We start from the raw sequence: 22,203 nt of genomic DNA, 5'->3' as shown, positions 1-22,203 counted from the left end.
GATAATGTTTGAACCATAGTCGGTAACATGGCAATCATGATTTATCAATTCAGAAGAAATAATCTGATTTTATTCTATTGCAATAGCTTGAATGGCAATGAATACTCACCCCTCATTCTCATGCATGGAACTATTTGACGAGAGAATGTCACTCATTTTTTTGCATTACCGATGCTATACACTTGTTGAAATTTCTCGATAATTTTATATTATTATTTTGAATTATGATCGCGCGAACGGAATCTGCATATAACGAATCTTCTTTATAGCTGAACTGGCTGCACTAGTTCAGAAGTTATCTTTTTCTCTCTACATTAAAAAGAAAAAGATAAACTCTGAACTAGTGCGGCCAACTTATAAAGAACAGACTTATTGTGTGTGGTGTGTGAACACGTGATGCCTTTGTATTTCCTCATAATGCAATGATTTGTTTTCAGCGATCAAACACGTTGTTGTTGCAGACCTAGACCGGATCGGACGTGGCTATAAAGCCAAAGAAGAAGACATTGTTGTTGACAGTATGTCTTAAATTAAAGTAATAGCGAGTAAAGCAAAAACATTATTTGAAATAAAATGGCAAGCATATCTGGATATATTTGAAAATAGACGTATATAACAGTATATTCTCGTAGCATCGTAAAATCTTCGTATATAGTGCCTCTTGATAATGAGTTACATTGTAATTGTGCGCGCCTTCAAGCCAGGCGATGAGATAGGTTGTAAGGAATTAATTAGAAATAGCGTAATGTCTTCCCTGGGTGCCACGTTTCGTGGAATGTTGTTTAAGGAAATAACCTTTCAACTGATAATTTTACTCTCTGCAATAATGTTTATTTTCTTTGGAATGCCGCTGACCATTTGTCTTGTGGTTATACCTTTAGTTGTAATATTGGTATATGTTGGCACATACATATGCTTTGCTGCAAAGCTAGCAGAGATTAATAAAGAAATTACTAATATTCCAAGGTAGTGTATTATACATATTTTATAACAGCTTAATAAGATATCTCATAATAGGTGATCCAAAATATTTTAATGTTTTTTTTTTTTTATGTAGGCTTTATATGTCTAATGGCTTTTCATGCTTCTGGGTTGCCGAAGCATTTCAGCCTTACTTGATGACACAACATCCTAACGAAGTTCATTATACTGTAATCACAGAACAACAATATTGCCAAGCCAACATGGAAGTTTCTTTGCAAGCCAAAAAGATTGTGGGAACTATTTGTTTGTCCAAGAGTTATAGATTAGATAAATGCGCATGGATAAAGAGACTATGTGTGCATGAGCAATATCAAAATAAAGGTATAGCGGCGTGCTTACTCAATACTGCTGTACAATTTGCAATTGAAGCAGGATACAGTTGTGCTAATATAGTGGCTTCCGAATATACAGAAGATGGTAGAGAACTGTGTCTTAAAAAGGGATTTGAATTGAAACAAATGTATCGCAAGTCTATCCTAGGAACATACATAACAATATTAATGTATGAATTATCTTATCAAATTAAACCTAGTGAGGATGATTACTTACCTCAGATTGGAAGAAAATTTTTAAACCTTACTAATTATAAATATTAATGAAATATGCATATTGATTAGGATAACAAATCTCTTAAAAAAGGGATGAGACTGATTAGACAAGTCTGTGTTCTCTATTAAGCAAAATGCTTGCTAACCAAATAGTGATCTTTACCTCAGAGTGATATATATTAGTATTATTCAATCTTATAATTTAACCAAAAAAATAATGTTTATTATTTTTTTATGAAATGTTTACTAGATATTTCAAATGTTGTACATGCTTTTTCATAGAATTCAAATTCCACAAATGGAACATAGAAAATGGAAATAAAGGTATATTTTTATGATATTTGCTTCATAGCTTTCCAATACATTTGGATCTCTTTACCTTCCCAATGTTGATTCTTTATTATTGATAGGAATCTAGAAAAAATAATTTTATTTTAGTTTAAAATAATAGGCTGAAAAAAATTGAAATATAGAATATGTTGCAATAAAAAAGAAAGTTTAATGAGAATTACTTTTTTTGAATTTCTTGCAATACTGTCTTTTCTTTTTCCGTAATGCCGTTTTGCAAGACATCCAGATTCATTTGTAATTGCTTTGTGCTTTGTATTCCAATCAAATTGGTGTCTACATTTGTATATTGCATGGAATGCCATATTGCCAGTTTGGAAAGCTCCACGTTTTGATCCTGTTTATATATAATGTTTATATTAATAATTTTTTAACGACATTATATATTGATAACACATTAAACAAATGAACAATATCTTAATTATCAATAATTATATAACAAATTTATGTGATATCCTTATTAACGAACCTTGCAGTATTGTGCAGCATTCATACATTGTTCCTTTGTTTCGTCAGAGGCTGGATGCCAGCTCGGTGGACCGTTATTTGTTAAAAGACCCATAGATAGTGCAGCAGCATTGATTACGCCTATATTATGCTTCTACAAGATATTCGAGAATTAATAAAATTTTGTCACCAAGTATTTGTTTACGATGCGCGACGCAAATAAAATTACAAACCTTGAAAAATGGTATATAGTCTAACAAAGTGTCGTCGATCAGAGTGAGTCTCGCATAACTCAAGACACAGGCTATATTTATATTACTCTTTTCGACGCATTCTTTCAGTACAGAGATTGGATATCCAGTTATACCTATATGTTTAGCCTTTCCCTCGGCTACTAGCTTTGATAGTTCCGGCAGAGTTTGCGTGATAATTATATCTAATGAGGGTGCAAATTCGATATCGTGAATCTAAAAAGTTTACATATTTTATTTTTATTAATTTACAGGTGGATTTTTAGATAAAAGGTTATTAATTTTTACATGAAATAACATTTCTTCCCTGAATAACATCGACGTAATCCAGTCCCAATAGCTCCAAACTCTTTTTAAAACTTTTTCTAGTTTTCTCGATAGTAAAATCGAACATATTATCGTAATCCAACTCGTATCTGCCAATTTTTGTCGTTATATAATAAGCTCCTCGCGGAATGCCTTTTAGCGCCTATAATACATGCAATACATGCATAATAAAATCGGCAATGAAAAAAATTTTAAATATATTTTATATTTCCAGTAAATTTTTGTACCTTGCCGAGTGTTGTCTGGGATCGACCTTGACCATACCATGGTGCTGTATCGATATAATTGACACCTTGTTTTATCGCTTGACGTACCGCTTCGATGGCATCGGTCTCGTCATACGAGCTAGCAATAATATAATTATTTAAAAATCACTTGTATAATTAAATATAATATTCATGCAAATAATTTACCCGTAATGACAACCGAGTGGACCAGAACCAAAAGATAATTTGCTTACAAATAAACCCGTTTTTCCGAGCTCTTTGTACTCCATAGCTTTCACTACTTCAGGATCATGAAAGCCCTCAATATAAGTAGACGGAAATGTATCCCTAAAAAATATTACCTTAAATAATCTTTAAACTGCCACGAGGAAAGACTGAAACTGATATTAATTTCGGTTATAATTATATTTTCTACGCTTTAGATGCGCGAAAAATAATCTCTAATAATCTCTAATTATCACGTTTTTATCATTTTTATCATCAAAAATATACAAATTTAAAATATATAATCATAAAAAATAATTGTAATGAAATAATAATAATATAAAATAAATGGAATAAAAATACGCACGAGATAATAAAAAAACCGTTCTTATCCGCATATAATTAACAAAAATAATTACTCAAATATGTGTTGAGTAATTATTTATAATCCAATGAATTCAGTAATAATTTTTGCTCTATATTATTTATATTTTGTCAAATATACATGTTCACAAATATGAAACCGTTAATATATGTATAACAATTGCACATGCTAATAAGAGAAATAATGATATTTTGTTTTATTTATTGCTGGAAAATAGTTATATAAGTTATTTTCATTTTTAATCACTTCTCAATTTATATACACACATATACACAAAGTCCATTTATTTCAAATAATTTATGTAATTACAGAGAGAGAGAGAGAGAGAGAGAGAGAGAGAGAGATATTATTTTATTTTTTTTTTTTTGAAAATACGTACATTTTTATCACAATCCTTATAGATATTACGCCGATAACAAATCTTTTTGCAATGATTATTCCTCTTGTAATATCTAAAACGGATTGTCGAGAACAAATATGAAACAAATTCTTACTGAACATATTATGAAATATATATATAAAAATACTCTAGAAGCTCTTTTTTGACCAAATTCTAATTATCTTATCAATCGGCTAATCAGTTTAATTCAATAATAATAAACTTGCAATCTCTTGTGTATATACTAATTGATCGATTGTTTAATTTAGTTTTTGCGTGTAATTAGAAATTTTTCTTACATAAATATATTAATTAAGTTAATCACCCTTTAATTAAGTTAATCAAAATTTGGTCGAAAAATAGCTACAATTTCACTCTGTTACAGGAGAAAGAAAAGACATGTACGTGGATCTTCTCCAGGGATCACTAAACTTGATACTGATAATACTCAATGCTCAATGACGAATGTTATTCGAATATAAGTGCATCGTACGACGTGTTGCCATCTTACGAGACAACTTGGTTTTTATAGTATGCTGCATATTATCAATTACTGATTACACAGAGAACTATCAAAGTTCTACTTTATCAATGACAAGTTTACATGATAATCTATTTTTTTATTCTACATATTAATTTTATTTTTATAAAAAAAAAAAACCGATAATATACACACATAAATAAATTAATGATGATGAAGAATAATTAATTAGAAAATTATTTTATAGCATCGATGAAATAGAAAAATGTCGATTTTATCTCGAGAGAAAATGAAGATTAAAGATAAATTATTTACAAATATTTTTCATTCTCTCCACGTATTTCTTTTTATATCAAAACTTTATATTAAAAAAAGCTTAAGAAGCAAAAATGTTATATCGTATATAGTTTTAAAAAGTCAGAACATATGTGTAAACATTATTCTCTATTCTATTATAGAGTCTATGGTATAATTTCAAATTTACTTCTCCCTAATATTGAAAAACTGTCAACTTTGAAAACTCGAAGACTTCTCTTGTTTCGTCGTGGCGCGTTCTCGTTTTTTTCCGGTCTTACGCGTGTCAAGCAAAGACCCCGTAATTTCGGCGCGGCCCGTTTTCTGGGTTATATAGCAGACGTCTCGTTCGTTCACCAGCATGATTATGTAATAAATATAGGGGCCGTCGGTTCGAGGCCCTGTGCCCTCGGGCGGCTGAAAATTCGCAGTCAAGGTAGAGGCCACTGGTCAGTGTACTCGTTTCTCTCGCGTATTCAGCATCGATGCTTCTTCACCACTGTCCCACGAAAATTATCTTACAAGAAACTTTTATATCAAACGTACATTTATTTGTAAGTATAAAATTATACTATTGATTTCCATCCCTTTTTGAGGTTATGATTTTTAATTTAACTAGCTCTTCATGTATCAATGATGGGAAAAGATTTCGATTTTTCTACTGAAATTGCTTCTAATTACAAAAACCAATCTCTCTTCGAATTTGTATAAAATTTATCGTAGAAAAAAGTTTCTAATCGTAAGACATATGTTACATAATCCTTATCTCTTCTACACAATAGCATATTACTATTAAATTAAGGATATTGAAAATTATGACAAAATATTTTTATATAAATTGTATTAAAATATTTTATGTAAAATAATTTTTTTTTTATATTTATTATGTTGCAAGAAAAGTAGCATCTGTGATTTGAATGCCAAAAATTGGAAAAGTCTGTAAAAATTATGAAATGCAAAGTATTTAATGATTATTCTAATTATATATATATATATATATATATATATATATATATATATATGAGATATTTTATTTCGCGCACGTTGTAGATAATTTTACTTTAAATATAGGTCAATTTCTGCACGCGAAGCGATAGCATCGACGGGCGTTGGTCATTGCTTATCTAAAAACGCAGAAATATTTGGCGAGATTTAATAGCCTCTAATCCCTAATTTTTTTTACGCGAAAAAATAATTTTGGATTCATATAGCATATGGTTAACTGACGCGGATGATAATTAAACCGTTGAAAAAGGATCAATATTCAGGCATTTTAATTAAAAAATGAGCACCATTAAATTTTCAGAACTCGCGTTCGCTCTTTGCGAACGATACAAATGGCAGTTAATTCGAGGTTGTTCGAGAATGACAGCGCAAGCTGTTTCTGGTCTATACGAGAGACGTATATGTCATGATGGCAATTCACGTGTCGCCGGCAAACGTGCGACACTGTCACATCGATAAAGACTGATAAGTAGACTGATGCGAGTCTACTCTTTACCTTCCGTGACTTTTGAAATGTTTTTAAGGAAAAGTAATTGCGACACTAACAATAAGAATCGCGAGACATTCCCTGGATTGTACAATATTTATGGAACTGTACAAAGTGCTAGTATGATAAAATATTTCGTGCTTCGAAATTGTCCGATAATATAGATTAGTATTGACATTTTAAATTTAAAAATTGTACATTAAGTTCTGACTTACTCCGAGTTTTAGTCGCCTAATATGAAGGTTGTATTTGATATTGTTGTGTGTGTAGTAGTTTTATCATATAAAAATTATATTTATTATTAAATATATGCCTGCGGAATATCTGAATTTATTCTTTTACAATTTATTATTACATTAAAAAGATAATGAATTTAAATCGCTTTATTTTATCGCGTAATAAATAGATTGATATTTAATTTAATTTCTTCTATGCGTATTTAAAATTAATAACTTAAATAAACGACAATTAGACGAAATAACAAGTTTTTTCTTATGAAGAAAAATCTCTCTATCATAAAATCATTTCAGAGAATGAAGTAACTCGTGTTTACTATAATTAATTTACTGAGTACGTTTGAGTCAGAAAGTGCTTTCGTTTTATATAATTTGTCTTGACTAATATTGAATTTGTTTAAGGTTTCCATACGTAATTGGCGAGTATCATGCCGACGAAGAAAGGCGAACAGTGGTATGCGGATTGGATCGTTGTGGCGGATGTGTGTATGGATCTACCCGAGACTTTTCAGGAAAATAAAAACGAAGTCCTGCTTCGCTTGGACAAGCTACTCCTTCAGCAAGGTATGTTGACTTATCATTTACCGTTTTAATTTGCGCTTAAATATTTTTTTTTTTTTACACTTCTTTGATAAACCTAACATGAAACGAAGTTATTTGACTTGGATTTCTCGTTTATATCAAACACGTGCGTTATTTTAATAGAAACTCACATTTAAAAGAACTTGTACACTTAAATTTAATGTTACATGCCTTATTTTATCATTGTGCTAGCATTTAAAAAAAAAATCTGTGTTTTTCATATTCGTACCATGAGCGCTGAGACATAAATCATTCACCGATACAATCAGTTGTATAAGTTAAAAATTTTGCAGCATTCTTCCAACAAGATTCGATGGTGAATTAGGTGATTCCTTTTCGCTAAGTGAGAAAAATAACAAAGCCGACGATAATGTGTTAAATTTTATGAGCGCGCGTGGAGAGAATCCTCGATTATCACAGTGAAAAATATATTATCTTCAATGATGTTAAGCAAAAAAGGGAAAGAAATAGTTGGTTAGAATATAAAACAATGCACTTTTACGCGCTGTCATGTCGTGAAGAAAATTTAATAATTTAGATAATATTTGAAAAGAGAATACTCTTTTTCGTTCTATTTTTGTTGTATTTTAAAATTATATATAAATAAATATTTGAAATTATAATTATTCTGAATTATAGCGAGATATATACATACATATATATATATATATATATATAATTATATAAGTTTTCTTCAGATTAACAATCGACAGCACAGAGTGAAAATTAAATCAATATTATATAGGTTAAATAATTGGTAGGAAATAATTTTCTATAGAACATTACGATTCTGTTTCCTAAATTTTCAAACAGTGTACTTTATCAGATAAAATTATCAATGTATTTGACACACAGTACGCATATACAATATACGTGTGTGTGCAGACGTCTCGAGCATGCTTGCGACGAATATAATTTCGTTTCATATAAACTGTATTAAGGTCTTTTCCAAATGTACTCCATAATAAAATCTGTTATCGTGTAGCCAGGGTCGCGCATGATTACAATATTGCAGATTATAAAAAAAGGAGATGCTATCGACACATATCGTCTACTTTCGGTGCTTCAATGTTTCTAGCAGAATAAAAAAGAATAAGAAAGGGAAACAAAGAAGAAAAGCGCCCTTCGTAAGGCAATGATATCCCGACGTATGCAAACGATTTGAGGACGACTGGAAAATTGATTATTTAACACACATGTCGATTGGTCGTTATATGTAATCCCTCGGATTATATGGGTAGATGTAACTTTAGGCACGATTTGTGATATCACATCTGTCCTGAGGTGGCTTCAGTGCAGGACGCGTGTCCTGGCACGTGCTCGTATTTTTTTCTCATAATATAGTTCATAATATAATATTAAAATACCAATCATTAAAAATGTATTATAATATAAGTATCATATATTGTATAAATATGTATAAAGTAAAAGTTACCTAAATGTAACGCCGTACGTTGGCATTGAGGCACACGTACCTAAATATTTTTACCTCTTAATCCGCTAAACACATTGAGTGTTTTTAATAAAAACTTGTTAACACTTGTTAACTTGTTAACGTACACGCACACCCTTTTAAAAAATTTATTATTTCTAATCGAACAACAAATATAGTATGTATTTATAATAACATACATACTTTAGTAATTTATGCATGTACTTTTATATGTATTTAAACTTTTATATTTGTTTTTAAAGAAAAGAAATCTTTGATTAGTTTGTTGCGCAATTCTTTGATTTTCAATGTGACATTTTCCAATATGATCACTTTTCTATTATTTTATCTTCTTTGAAAATAATTAAAGCAACAGTTTATTGCGCGCCAAGACAATTAGTTGTCATTAGAAATATTAAATTTGATTAAGTATGTCAAGGGATGTAATAATGTCATTATAATGCGCTATCGATTACTTATCTCAAAAAGCAGAATCTGGTGATTGTTTCGGTTAAATATTTATCAATATTAAAAGTTTTCTCATACACAAGGTCGCCGAACATTTTCAACTTCTGAAGATCGAAATCGTGTGCTGGAGAACCGTATTAAATATTCACATAAAGAGAACGTAAGAATACACACATTAAATGTTAAATAGTTTATATTGATACTTGAGATAAGGTTGACCGAAATAAATGACACTTTATTTATGAGACTGTGATCTTTAACATCGAAGTCAAGTTTCGCTTGATAAAAACGCCAAGAGAACTTTTTCGTTTTTCGAGACTCAATTGAATAAGATAAGTGACATGACGTGGTCAGGTATAATCAAGACAATAGATTAGCATGCAAAAAAATTTTCAAATATATCAAAATTAATAATGAATTTTTACGAAAGATTAAATTAACGAATATTATTTAAATATTATAACAAACATTAGTAGTAAAACCTGCCAATTATTATATTTGAATTTTTACAAAACTTAAATTTTAATCTATATATATATATATATATATATATATATATATATATATATATCAATTATAAATAGACATACTATATAAATTTAAGAAATTGAATAAGAAATTGAATAATTAGTTGTTTAATAGAATGTGTGGTGCAAAACTGCTTTGCAGTAAAATTTAATTAATTTGTAAACCTAAAATTGATCTAGAAGATTTCAATGTATTTTTTTTCTACATTAGTGAGTATTACAATGTTTTTTCTTTCTTGTATGTCTTTTTCCAATTATGCATCATGATTATGCAAGTGTTTAGAAATCAATGTTTTGTAACAAAATTTTATTAATTTTATGCACTTGTAACTTGTTATACTTTTAAATACGGATATCTTGCTTCTTTCAAGAATATGACATTTTTATAACGCGGTGAATTTTATTAAAATTATCTGAAATTCAAAAAGTATTAATTTATATAATGTCGTGGACTTCTAATTTGTATCTTAGAATGAATCCTTTTTGAATTCTAAAAACTAATTATATGAAATATTTTGCAGCTCTCATTATCAGAGTATAAATCATTGTGCGACTACGCATCAAAGCGCAAAGAACTCTTGTTTTTAATTCTTAAAAGTTTTCATTAAGCCTCCTTTGTAATTATCTTTTTAAAACTGATGAATTCGTCTTTATTACGCTTTTCTGCGTAAAATGGAAATTTTGCAATATTAATCAAGTTAAATTGTCAAAAGTATCTCTAATTAATTCTGATATAAATAATTCGCTTCTGTCGTGCTGATGATACGTATACAATACGTAATATTTCACATATTTTTTATGATACGCTTTTACGAGAAAAGAAACATGTCGTTAAATTTTTGAGCTTTCTAATCAATATGTATTAATTCCCTCGATCACGAATTCTCTTGGCACGATCCATTTGTCGAGAAAGCGTTTCTCTGTACGAACGTTTTTTTAACGCCATTGCATTTTTATACATGCATTCGCTGAAAGTTGCGAACACCCTCACTGACATTCTATGTATTATCCAATGTATTGCGCTGTTATTGTATGTATACTTTGTGAATTATTATCTTTTTTGGGGTAACATGATATTTTATGAGTTATAAATAATTTTACACATTAATTGAGATTTACAAATTTATTTTTAAACTACGACAAATAACAATAAGCTTTGTATAAATTCATACACAGGTAGTCATGAGTGTAAATTATTTTACGAGTAATACACATGCGTGGAGATATAGCAAACTTTATGTATATTATATTATGTATATTAGTTGAGAGGAACGCTTATCGGCGGTTAAATATAAAACTTTTTATTCACGCAAATATAGTTTATGATCTGAGCCGCGACATATCGTTAGCATAGATGAACAGAATATAGTATTAATAACATGACGTTGCCGAAACGGATAGGCGTGCGCCGCGAGCGGCAGAGCTTAATTTAGAAATTATCGTCTCACGATCGGGACGAAGGTTTGCGATGCCGAAGGAAGGGCTCGAATGGTTACCTCGCATGCCCATCGACCGACGCGATCGATTTCATTTCGCCCCGCGAGTCTGTAAACTTGTCTTAAAAATAAACGGACATATCTCCTACTTATACCAAGTACTGTATACCAAGTATTTATTCTCAAAGTCCTACGATTTGTGCAAAGGACTGCGTGATATGTCTGCTTAATCATACTGCTGTACTACTGAATTATGCGTCAGCCGTTTTGTGGCAGGCAACCTTGAATTAGATAGCACTAGTAATTAACTTCCTGCGTTTACAACAATTATTCGTCAATAATAATAATAACAATAGCAAAAATTTTTATTTTATTATTATATTGAAACTTATTATATATTTGAAACAATTCATATTTTATGTGATGTTGCATTTTATAAAATAATCCTATTGAAAATTATGACTTTAAATTTACATGTAACATGTAATTTAAATTTTCTCTATCTTTCTTTTTTTATGTTACAGACGATGAGCTTGAGCAGGCTGCAGATAGGAGACATTTTACAGCAATGAAAAGAGGAGGCAGCAGAGCTCGTTATAAAAAAGTGAGTAAATAACAAATTTAAAAAATTTCTGTTGCATAATATCAACCCTTAACAATTTCGAATATTTACATCAATCTTATCGCTGTTTCCAAGTTTATTAAAAAATTATATAGATTTTATTATAAAAATTTCTTATGAAATAAAGCAATACAAGCAGTCAAAAAAATCTAAACAAAACTTTTTGGTATTAGATATTCTCTTTGTTAGACTTGTTAGACTTTCAGAAATTGAAATGTGTTATTTCGCTTAGAGTGTACACATAAAGTTTTGCTTTTGGCCCGTATTATCTCTCGGAGGATCTTATCGAAGGAAACGCGAAATTCAAGTATAATTTTGAGGATTATTTTTTTTATATTTCTCTTTACATACTTTTTTTTTTATTATATATTAATTTCTTTATTATTGCCTTAATTCCTTAGTTTGAAATGCGTGATAAAAATTTTAGTAAGTCGTAATATATTAGAAAGTCGAAGAAATATATCGTGGATAAAGTTGAAATTATAATTTCTTTATGAGTTTAGCATGTAAATGTAAAGAAAAAAGATTGCATTTATTTTGATCGCGAGATTCACGTTTTTTTTTTTCAATCATAATAGACTTTCACATTGTTAAACACTATAAGAAAGTACTGCCGGGTTTTCTTAATTGAGAGATTTTAACCCTTTCGCTACGTCTCTGCCTAAGTTCGCTCGTACGTAATAACGAAAGAGTTAATTCGCTTCGCAGCAGGATTATAGCATGGCTGTGACACTTTTACGGAGCTTTAGCATGCTCGAGTTTCTAATGCGATCTAATTCTTTATCCTTGGCTTAAACTTAAGTTAGCTATTCTTGTTGGATGTGTACTTACAACTATGTAAATTTTGGAAAACATAGACGCGCAATTAATTTAGGCGGAGACGAGTGTGCACGCGATACAATGGAACGTGTCGCGCATAATAAGATACCAAGCCGTGTGCACTGGTGGAAGAAATCGTGACAGAAAATAATGACATTCCTACATTATTATGCCATGTTAGTTTATCCTCAAACTATGTATGTGTCTGAAATGCCAACTTACGGGATGTGCATAGATTAACGCGATTCTAACTCGACCAATATTGTTTAGCAGGAAAATTGTTTGATAGATAGTTTGCATCGCACATGTGTGTAAAATAAATAAATGATGTAGTTATTCTTAGTTAAAAATATAATAAAAAATAAAGCATGAATATTTTTATATATTTATATTGAAAAGTTTTTATGTAACAGTAATTAACTTATTTAATCGCATCTCGTAAAAACGAACAGCTCTCACAATTAATCATCGTGAAGTCAAGTAAGATAGTTCGATAAAGACGACTTAAGAATTTAATAACTGGGTTACAAACGAGGGTGCGCGAAAGATACGCGAAAAGGTATCGAGGGTGATGATATATTATCCAAAGTTATATGGTTTACATTTGTATTGATTCCGTCTTGTCTGATGATGACATAGGCGGAGAGGCTTCATCGATCCGCGAGCTTCTTCGTCGCACTTCGAAAACTCGATAAGAGACTTTCTCTCGCGTTTTCGCTTCGAAAGACGAGTAAATACTAAAACGTGCACTCATGCACGATACAAATATATAAATTTGTTAAGAAATTATTGCCGCGAACCTCGAAAGTTCTCTTTCGACTGTCACGAGTACTCCTGCGTTTGGCCAATTTATTATCGGCAAAAAATGCTCGATGATTAATTGCATCGCGATTTCTCACACGATATTGCTTAGCCTTGAATTACAGATGGCTTATCTATCAACTTTGAATAAATGGCCATTTGTCTTACGATATCGCCATTATGTCGCTTGCTCTCGAATGTCTGGCAATCAAGCTAGATCTCCTGGTTGCGGAAATTAAGCTCACCATTGTAGTACAGGATTTCTCGGTAGCTGACAGTAGAGTACATTTACATGTGTAGTAATATCTACGTTCCTATACCACGAAATGTTACAAGTCAATTGAGCATGGAAAATTTTATTTATAATTGATTTTCAATAAATTTAATTTTAATTTCTTAGAAGCTCACGCACGACATTTACATTTAAAAAATTATAAAAGCGACGGTTGATAATTATTTATAAAAATTGTTCAGCAAAAATCGTTACATAATTACAGAGAAAATGAATTTATATATATATAGTTCAGAAACTTTCATTGAAAATTTTTCTATGAATGTTCATCTTCAGATGTGGCTTAATTTTTATGAATCGTTATTTAGCGAAGTCTGAATTTTTGCATATAGATAGGATTTGAACGAGGAACTCACAAGTGGCGCATTTACATAGACATAGATGGTTTATTTTTTTCATGACAGAAAATTTTGAACGATTACGAATTGTGAAGCTTTAGCGAGAGAAAATTCACAGCTCGTCGTGACGCTATAAATGTCGGTTTTGAATATAGCTGCAGTAAAGATATATATATATACATAGGTGAAGTGTAAGTTATATACGATGAGCGGTTATGTATAGTAGGGCGAATTGTGCGAGCCGGGTACATCAACGAGTGAAATATAACTCTAATGTCCACAGGGCGACCCCCTTCGAGCCACCCGCCGTTTATTGCATTACGTAGGCATCGAGGAAGCGCGTTTATCATGTAACATGTGTAAATCACATAAGAAAGGCTCTAGAATAGAGTAGTGTTTCTTTCCCTTTTTTTAATAGAGGCCGAATATTTTTATTGCTTTTTTTACCGAAGCATATGAGCAAAATATAAAATACAATGTTACTGAAATCTCAGATGTGTTTTGACTAGTGAATATAGAAAAAAATCTCATCGTATACATATACATAAAAAAAATGGAAAAGACGTGGTAATTAAATATGAAATATAAAAAGAAAACGATGCAAAACATTTTATGATTTAGCAATAAAATATTTATTGGAAGAATGCACAAATTTTTTTCTCATACGTAATAACATATCCCACTTTAAAAAATATTTTATAGCTGTCTCTTACGACGCACAATCATGAAATCGGCAGAATGGAAATCATTTTCATAATGAACAATTCAACTATATATATAATATATCGAGATTTTTTTTTTTTTCATATAGTAAATGTCCAAGTACTTTGTAAAGGAACGGTATAATCTTAATTTCTTTGCTACAAACAAGACATGATCCGAATTTAAACCTTGAGACAAAAGGGTCATGAATTTGAAATTTGAATTTAATTATTTCTTTTTGTTGGCTCTTTGATCGATCAACTTGTAGTTTTTTTTTTTTTTCGTTATACAATGCAGTTCATGCGATACCGCTTTTGTAAATCTCCGAATGACATATAGGCTTTAAACTATAAAACAACGCGATGCGAGTTACTCGTTAAAACGTCCACTCAAATTGCTATGAATATCTAGAGGGAAGCAGCAATTAGTGCGGTACACTCACAACTATTCGTGTCATTGTGTGTTGAGACAATCGAGAATATCGTTGAAATTAGAATAGAACGATTTTTAATTGAATAATTCAACAGTCATGAGAAAATTGGCGGATAGTAACGAGACGGGGAAGTAAGAGTATTGAGAATACGATTACAGGAAGCAATCGATAAATAAAATGACGTAAATGAAAAAAAAAACACTCGTATTTACATGCCCATTTACTTGAATCAACTTGAATGAATCGCGCCGACACTTGTAGAATTTATGATAATTGAATCAATCCGCAAAAAGTGTTTCTTTCGATCGCGTAATAAAGACAAGCTCGTTTTTCCTCTTTCTTTGCAAATTAAAATTTGAACGACGAGCAAAATATTTGTTCACTGATAATATTGCAAATTACATCTGGCAATAATGAGTGCATTAACAGTGTGTTAGGAAATGAGATAGATAATGCAGACTTTTAATATCTTCAATGTAGATAAAAACTAAAATTGGATTTCTCCAGCTTTCTTTATTTTACGTTCAAAGTTTTATACATCTCGAGAGCTTTTTAAGGAAGCATCCGATTACTCTCAATTGCTTTTGTAAGAAAAAAGTTCATTGCTTTGTTGTCTATTACACAAGAAATATTAATAATCTTCCATGTTGTCGGATACCGAACCGACGAATTAATTCCCGAGCAGACAGTTTGCGCACGCAAGGACAAGAGATCCGCGGTCGGTCGCGTTACCAAGGCGAGGGGTTGAAGTGGTGACCGTGGTGGAGATATATCACACGCCCCAGGTTCCATCATCATCGCCGTAGTGCGCGAATCGAAGTGCGACGAAACTCAAGCGTAGCCCGAGCGTTCGTTATGGATTCGTCGGACAACCCGTACCGTGATTCACCGCGTCGCGGCACGCGAGCGCTCAGCGCATCCTAAATACCCTTCCTACGGAATGAAACGAACGCGATAGAGCGTTAACCGTTCTCACGAGCCGCATAACTTCCACGCGATGGCTGCGAGGCCTCCGAGATTTAATAGGCGCGCAAAAGCGAGGGACGAGGAATCGATAATCGGAGAGGGATTCTCCATTCGCGAGACCTGCTGCTTGCGGAATGTCGACGAAGGAATTGAATTGAATCGACAGCATTTACACCCTAATTACTCCTTATTTCTGTGTGAGGGAAATAAAAAAAATTCTAATGTACGTTTGCTCTACATATTAGATTCAAGATTCCAAAGAAAATTTGATAGATAAAGAGTTCCAGCGTTTAATTGACACTTATAAGAAGACACATTTTTTTTTTTATATTTAAATGTCAAATTTTGTCAGATCTGCGTAAAACAGCAACATTCTTTTCGTCTAATGTCTAATGCATACGTTGATTTTTTTTTTTTTTTTTCCCTTGAACTTTTGTTACTTTTCGTCAAATTTTTGTCTTGGGAATTATTTAATATACTTACTTTTGTCTTAACATAAAGTTTGTTAAATTTTCAAAATTGTTTTATTATATTATTATATAGCCAAAGAGCTATTATTTATAATGAAAGTTCCTAAATAAAGATTTTTGTGAGACGAATTACATTTGATGTTAAATTTGTATTCGGGAGACAAAAAAAAAAACTTAATTAAGACAAAGGTGTGAAGAAGATACGAATTGTTTACATTGTGCGATTGATACCGTGCGAATGATATCCCAAAGAAGGGATCTAAGAAGAGTTTCACGTAGTTGAGACGTTACTCACAACATAATTTCCGAAAAGAGGGATTGGAGTAAAGTTGCGTGGTTGAAGTATCCTCCACACACAATGTAAATATAATTTATATCTTCTGTGCGTGTTTTAGGACAAGTATAAGACAATAATAATTAACAATGATTAGCAACAATGAAAATTCAAACTCGAATTAATTCTTAATGTACATTTTTAAGCTAAGCCTAATTGAACAATAGCAGTTATTTTTTAGCGTTTAAAGAAAAGATTCCTATAAAAATATTTGCATAAAAAGACATAGGATACACAACAAATTAATAAGTGTCAATGGAAATCTGTAGCAAGATTGATTTGGACGGAGAATCAGTTTTCCGCGATGTACAGCGAGCGGCACTACGTACAACCTAATTCCGTGCACGTGCTTTGAGCATCCATCGATGGAAGAAAATGTACCTACCATTTGCCTTCCATTACTTCCGCTCTGTGCTGAAACTTGAAGGGTTTCGATTATATCATTATATTCTCGCAGATAAATAATTGTAATTTAATTCTAAAATAGCGCACCATATTTTTCATTTTCTTTCTAGTATTATATTCTTCATTGATTTTTCACATGACATCGATACATGTAATCTTTTTATGTTATACTCACTATATATATGCTATTTAATCTAGTAACTTATGGACCATTATTTTCTGGCTATAATCAAGTGCTTTAGTCACAGTATTATTAATATTTTAGGTGCTATTATATATAATCGTAACGCATTCCGATGTTGTGTGCGTGTGACAGGAATCGAACAACACTTCATTATCGACAGGTCATTGTTTATTCACGCGAATGTGGCAGGTTTGACACCGCAGCTTTTATTGAAAATTTAGCAATACTGTAATGAAATTTCTGGCTCATCACACCGAACTTTTGTTTATCGTTAGAGATCGTTTCTTGCTGTTTATCGCAATTTCACATTTTTTTAAATTCTCTCTTATAAAATCAAAGCATACAAAACTAACAACCATTATCTATTATATTGAGCTATATGAAGAGAAATAAAATAATTCTTTTCTTTTTTCAAATTATAATTATATTAATCATTACATTTATATATATATATATATATATATATATATATATATATATATTAATATATCTAATAGTATATCGTATTTTTCTCATATTAATATAACATCGTTAATATAATATCTAATATTACATCGTACATTCAATATTTAATATAACATCGCTCCCGATATGAAAAATGACAACAAGATGATCGTGCGTCACATGTTGTGATGTCGATGGAATTCGGCGCTTGTTTATGTGCGCAGTCACGTTACACGCAATTACCTTGTGTTGTCATTCGCAACGGCGATCTCTTTCGAAATATCGCGACTAATACAAGAAAATTGTTTCTTACGAACAATCAGCTCGTAAGTCTATCGAGGCGTGACTACCAATCGTTTAATTATCGGCTTTTTAGCACGATTAAATTAAAACAAATCACGTTACACCACAGGCGATTTATCGCAATGTAGTTTCGCATTATCGTATTTCTTTTTATTCTCTTATTTCCGTTCTATATCAGTCATATGGAGTCTCTCTATGCGCGGTGTAACAAATGCTGCTACGAGTATGTTTTGTCGAAAGAAGATACTACGCGTTACAATTTGTCACCATGCATCAGTTAATTCTAGCATCTCGATTCTCGTTTATATAATATTATATATAACTTAAAACTGATAAAAATATTTTTCTACAAAATATATATAACAAATGATGATGACATGTCGTTTGTAAAAGTATTGATTATATTTAGGATTACATTAGACAAAGGTTTATTTTATATTGATATTAATTGAATATATTAATTTCTAAATACCATTTTTTTTTTTTTCACAATCAGTGATATTACAAAGTACTCGAAATATTTTGCAGTTGATATATTTAATTATTCACTGGCTACATCTAATTAATTCTGCACGATTTTCCGTTTCTTTTCTAAGTAACTATATTTAAATATACTATTGTCGCGTTTATTACAAAGGTGACGAAGGTGAAAACTCGGAGATCGTCAAAGATTCATAGAGATTTCTTGATATTTTATTGGAGGATGAAGGGACAAAGCCCCCGCCGTTAGGGAGGTTAAAGAACCTCCACTCTCGTTTACTCCCCTGAGGGTGCGTTTGTCGTTTAGAGCCGGCAACTTTGAGGGGTGGTGGGTGTACTTGAAGGGCGATAAGGGCGAGCGTTTCTGTTGGAGTGAGTCGAAGTTTGAAGGGGGGAGGGAGGGGGGGGCGATGGCGGCAACAGTAGGAGGAAAGGGGGGGATGATTCGAGACGGTTGGCTGGTTAGTGGGGGTGAGCGTGCCAGCCCGTATAAGGCTCTGCCACGCGGTTCCTCTGCCACAGTCAGTCTAGTCGAAAACATTCGTAGGCGAGGGAAAACGCGTGTTTCTTGTAATGCGTGTCGAATGTTCATTTTGATAGCAAAATTTGATAGCAATTGCCGTGTGACAGATGCACTCTTTTGCGATGCTCCCGACAACGATTCTTCGAAAATTAGTGAGAATGTAGTTCCGCGGGAAAAAGTGAAGAACGCAGATTCTCTGCTGAACAATGTGATCAAGTTCAACGATCGATTATTCGGTTTTAAACATTGTGTAGATGGATTGATTAATCGATCGTACTCTATACACATCGATCGATTTCGTCGACGTTCTCTATGCACAAGGACATGTTAAATTATGGACGTGCCAATAATATACTATTGTTATTAGTGAAATGTCATTAATTTCCGTGTAACGAGAAATATCCACGTGTCTCTATGATGTGGCTGCTTGGAGGACACTTGACATTTATCTACGATAATCGGTCTGTGATGATTCGCGATTTTATGCGCGAGATCATTTCGGTTTCGCGTTACTCCGCCAACATTTCCGCGCATGACTTTTCGTAACTTTGTCACCTTGGGAACAACTACATCTGTGGGAACTCGTCGCGGGAAAGTGTCGAAGTCACGTGACAGCGTCGCCAACTGACAGTCAGCGTCCTTCCTCGAGGTTAGTCTCCTTCTGTATCTATATCATCTATTCAATAGCATCTCTAATTAAACCGTCACGCTCGAGCGACATTGTGCCAATTAGTTTATTATGCTATAACAAAACGAGGCTAAAATATCGTATTCGTTAGATATAGCCGTTGGAGATATATCGGCAGAAAAGTCGCAAAAATATATTTTTCCTTTTTTAATTCACGCGATAGTGCCGGACACATTCATTACTCGATTAATGCAGTTTTTCTGCACTGATTTTTACGGTTTTAACCAAAAATTTCTCGAATATTAAATATTCAATATAACAAAAATTCGTTAAATAAATTCTATTAAAATTTTACTATTTATTAAATTTATGCCACAGAATCAAATTGTCTTAAAATCAGACGATATAATTCTCGATGTATATATAGAACAGACATTATTTTAGCTTCCATTAAAATTGTATTATATTGAAAAATATTATACGCATATGTAGATGTGTACGCGCGCGTACACGCTGAAAGATTACGTAGGTAAAAACTAAAAGAATTTATATTGAACAAGATTAATTTTGATATAGAAGATATTAAACTTTTTTTTTTTTGTGAGAATCTTCAATCAACCGCTCGATAAAGATGGATCGCGGCTCATCGCGGAAAATTACATACTTTACTTCTCATACTTTATTTTTATTTTTTCGCCACACATACATGTAAAGACTTGCGAGCAATGAGAAATATACTACAGTTAATGAATTACCTTTAGTTTGTTCGTACCTTACAATTAGCGTCGAGGCATTAATCATTTTTATTGTTGCGTACCAGCTGCGCTCTTCTCCCTCTCGATCAAATTTTCTGTTACCCAGCTCGGATGTGATACTTTTGGAAGATGTGTGTGTCTGATGGGGAGGGGGAGGAGGGTTATTGGCGTTATTGGAGAATAAAATAAATAATTGGACATTGCAAGCTTTTCCCTATAAATATCTGTAAGTTTTAGCCATGTTACATTGCTCTTAAAATTAATCTAATAGAGACCAAGAGCAACCCGAAAATTACTCATTTTTCTTTAAAAGGATCATTATATGATTTTTACACGTTATTGATTGATACGATAATTACATAGACCTGAAATATTGATTAACATTTTTTACTTGGCGCAATTTTTTTTTTGTTTTTTTTTTTTTTTGTTATTTAAATTTGATTTAATCTTGTAGCTAATTTATTAGTAGTTTGTGTAAAATAATGTGATTATAATGAGTAATAATGGATAAAAGCATAATATAAAGGGCTATCGTTTTAGAAAATAATAAATGATTCGATCATCAATGATAACGATAACAATGAAACAAACTGCAAATGGATTGCTACGTGGCGAAGTCGCTACAACAGCTATCATTGTTGCAATATATCACTTGACAAGAGAACCTCCGTCGGAGGAGAATCTATCTCATCCTTTAGATTTCAAAGTACTAAACACGGAGAGCATAAACTATGCAGCTAAAACGACGCTGTAATTAACAAAGTGCTAAAGAGAAATTGAACGCTTTTAAATGTATCTTCTCAAGTGCAATAATTCGTGGATTATATATAATAAAACTTTAAAAATATTGAATAGTTATTTTGTATAATTAGAAAATAATAAATATATAAATCTGTCAAATCTGTAATGGCATTGATATTCGCGCAATTTTTCAATCAAATTTTTATCGTATTCTATTTTTTTTCTAAATTTTTATCTTTAACACGGAATCATTGTTTATATTGTTTCTTTGCTTAATAACATAGATAATTGTACGTATTTTTATTTTATTTTTAATATTCACGAATTTAAAAGAGATATTTTTTTAATTTTTGAGTCAGAGAAATATAAATGAAGTGAGACGGATCTTTTAATTTTTTCGCGTTTAACGAAACGATTGTTAAAAAGCGAAAAATGATTTTTATCAGATATGAACAGGACGTTTGGCGCGTACGAAAGAGTCTGAAGAAAAAATAAAAAATAATTTTATGATTTCTGGCGAAATTTTGCATCGTAATTTTCGTTGGATGCGGCAGCAACTGATAATTCCGCGAGAATATTCTCGTTAAATCTCGTCCTTCGTTCTTATCAACGCGCTCTCTATCCTTTTCTCTCAACTCTATTTTTAATTCTCTTGATTTTGTCGTCACGACAATTCAATTTCGGGGTTAATCGATGTAGGCACTGGCGGAAACGAGGCGAGGGATCGGTTACGCGATGGAACTACGGGATAGTCGAAAATGTCGTTAGAGGAATTGGCTGGAAAGTTCTGCCAAAAATTTGCGCTATCAAGAAGGTATCTCGGAATTCGTGCCGATCGATTTTAATTTCCGGCTTCGTGTACAAAAGCTTTAAAGCCTGCTTTAATGCATAAATGTGTAAATATATATATATATA

The 22,203-nt window shown here is 31.7% G+C and overlaps 3 protein-coding genes across 10 annotated transcripts in view; 2 read left to right on the top strand and 1 right to left on the bottom strand.

Moving 5' to 3' along the window:
- The first annotated feature begins 315 nt into the window (after nucleotides 1-315).
- Nucleotides 316-3,256, top strand: LOC126852412 (N-acetyltransferase family 8 member 3-like). Of its 2 annotated transcripts, none has more exons than XM_050597212.1 (3): nucleotides 316-966; nucleotides 1,058-1,305; nucleotides 3,120-3,256. In XM_050597212.1, the coding sequence occupies exons 1-3, from the start codon at nucleotides 668-670 to the stop codon at nucleotides 3,161-3,163; spliced, it is 591 nt and encodes a 196-aa protein (XP_050453169.1). In that variant the 5' UTR covers nucleotides 316-667; the 3' UTR covers nucleotides 3,164-3,256. The 2 variants fall into 2 exon arrangements, with proteins under 2 accessions (XP_050453169.1, XP_050453168.1); XM_050597211.1 differs by lacking the exon at nucleotides 3,120-3,256 and having other exon boundaries at nucleotides 351-381; nucleotides 462-966; nucleotides 1,058-1,804.
- On the bottom strand, nucleotides 1,804-4,543 carry LOC126852411 (uncharacterized). Of its 5 annotated transcripts, none has more exons than XM_050597208.1 (9): nucleotides 4,426-4,521; nucleotides 4,101-4,173; nucleotides 3,319-3,459; nucleotides 3,133-3,250; nucleotides 2,888-3,047; nucleotides 2,561-2,796; nucleotides 2,350-2,481; nucleotides 2,045-2,217; nucleotides 1,804-1,946 (listed from the first exon to the last, which is right to left on the bottom strand). In XM_050597208.1, coding segments are annotated over exons 2-9 (1,044 nt in total). In that variant the 5' UTR covers nucleotides 4,103-4,173; nucleotides 4,426-4,521; the 3' UTR covers nucleotides 1,804-1,864. The 5 variants fall into 5 exon arrangements, with proteins under 5 accessions (XP_050453165.1, XP_050453166.1, XP_050453162.1 ...); XM_050597205.1 differs by having other exon boundaries at nucleotides 1,820-1,946; nucleotides 2,561-2,794; nucleotides 2,877-3,047; nucleotides 4,506-4,522; XM_050597206.1 differs by having other exon boundaries at nucleotides 1,820-1,946; nucleotides 2,561-2,794; nucleotides 2,877-3,047; nucleotides 4,484-4,515.
- Nucleotides 4,544-5,146: 603 nt separating this feature from the next.
- LOC126852400 (pleckstrin homology domain-containing family G member 5-like) overlaps nucleotides 5,147-22,203 on the top strand; it is a 113,534-nt gene continuing 96,477 nt past the window's right edge. For 2 of the 3 annotated variants that reach the window (XM_050597181.1, XM_050597179.1), the window contains exon 1: nucleotides 19,178-19,813. Coding sequence is in view for 1 of the 3 variants with exons in the window: in XM_050597185.1 (XP_050453142.1) it covers nucleotides 7,032-7,167; nucleotides 11,573-11,652 (216 nt within the window). In the remaining 2 variants the exon portion in view is untranslated. Of the gene's footprint in view, nucleotides 5,430-7,005; nucleotides 7,168-11,572; nucleotides 11,653-19,177; nucleotides 19,814-22,203 lie in introns of those variants that run through there. The other variant, XM_050597185.1, reaches the window with a different exon arrangement.

Source organism: Cataglyphis hispanica, chromosome 10 (genome assembly GCF_021464435.1).
Source record: "Cataglyphis hispanica isolate Lineage 1 chromosome 10, ULB_Chis1_1.0, whole genome shotgun sequence".
Taxonomy (NCBI): Eukaryota; Metazoa; Arthropoda; class Insecta; order Hymenoptera; family Formicidae; genus Cataglyphis; species Cataglyphis hispanica.
This window is presented reverse-complemented; position numbering and strand designations above follow the sequence as displayed.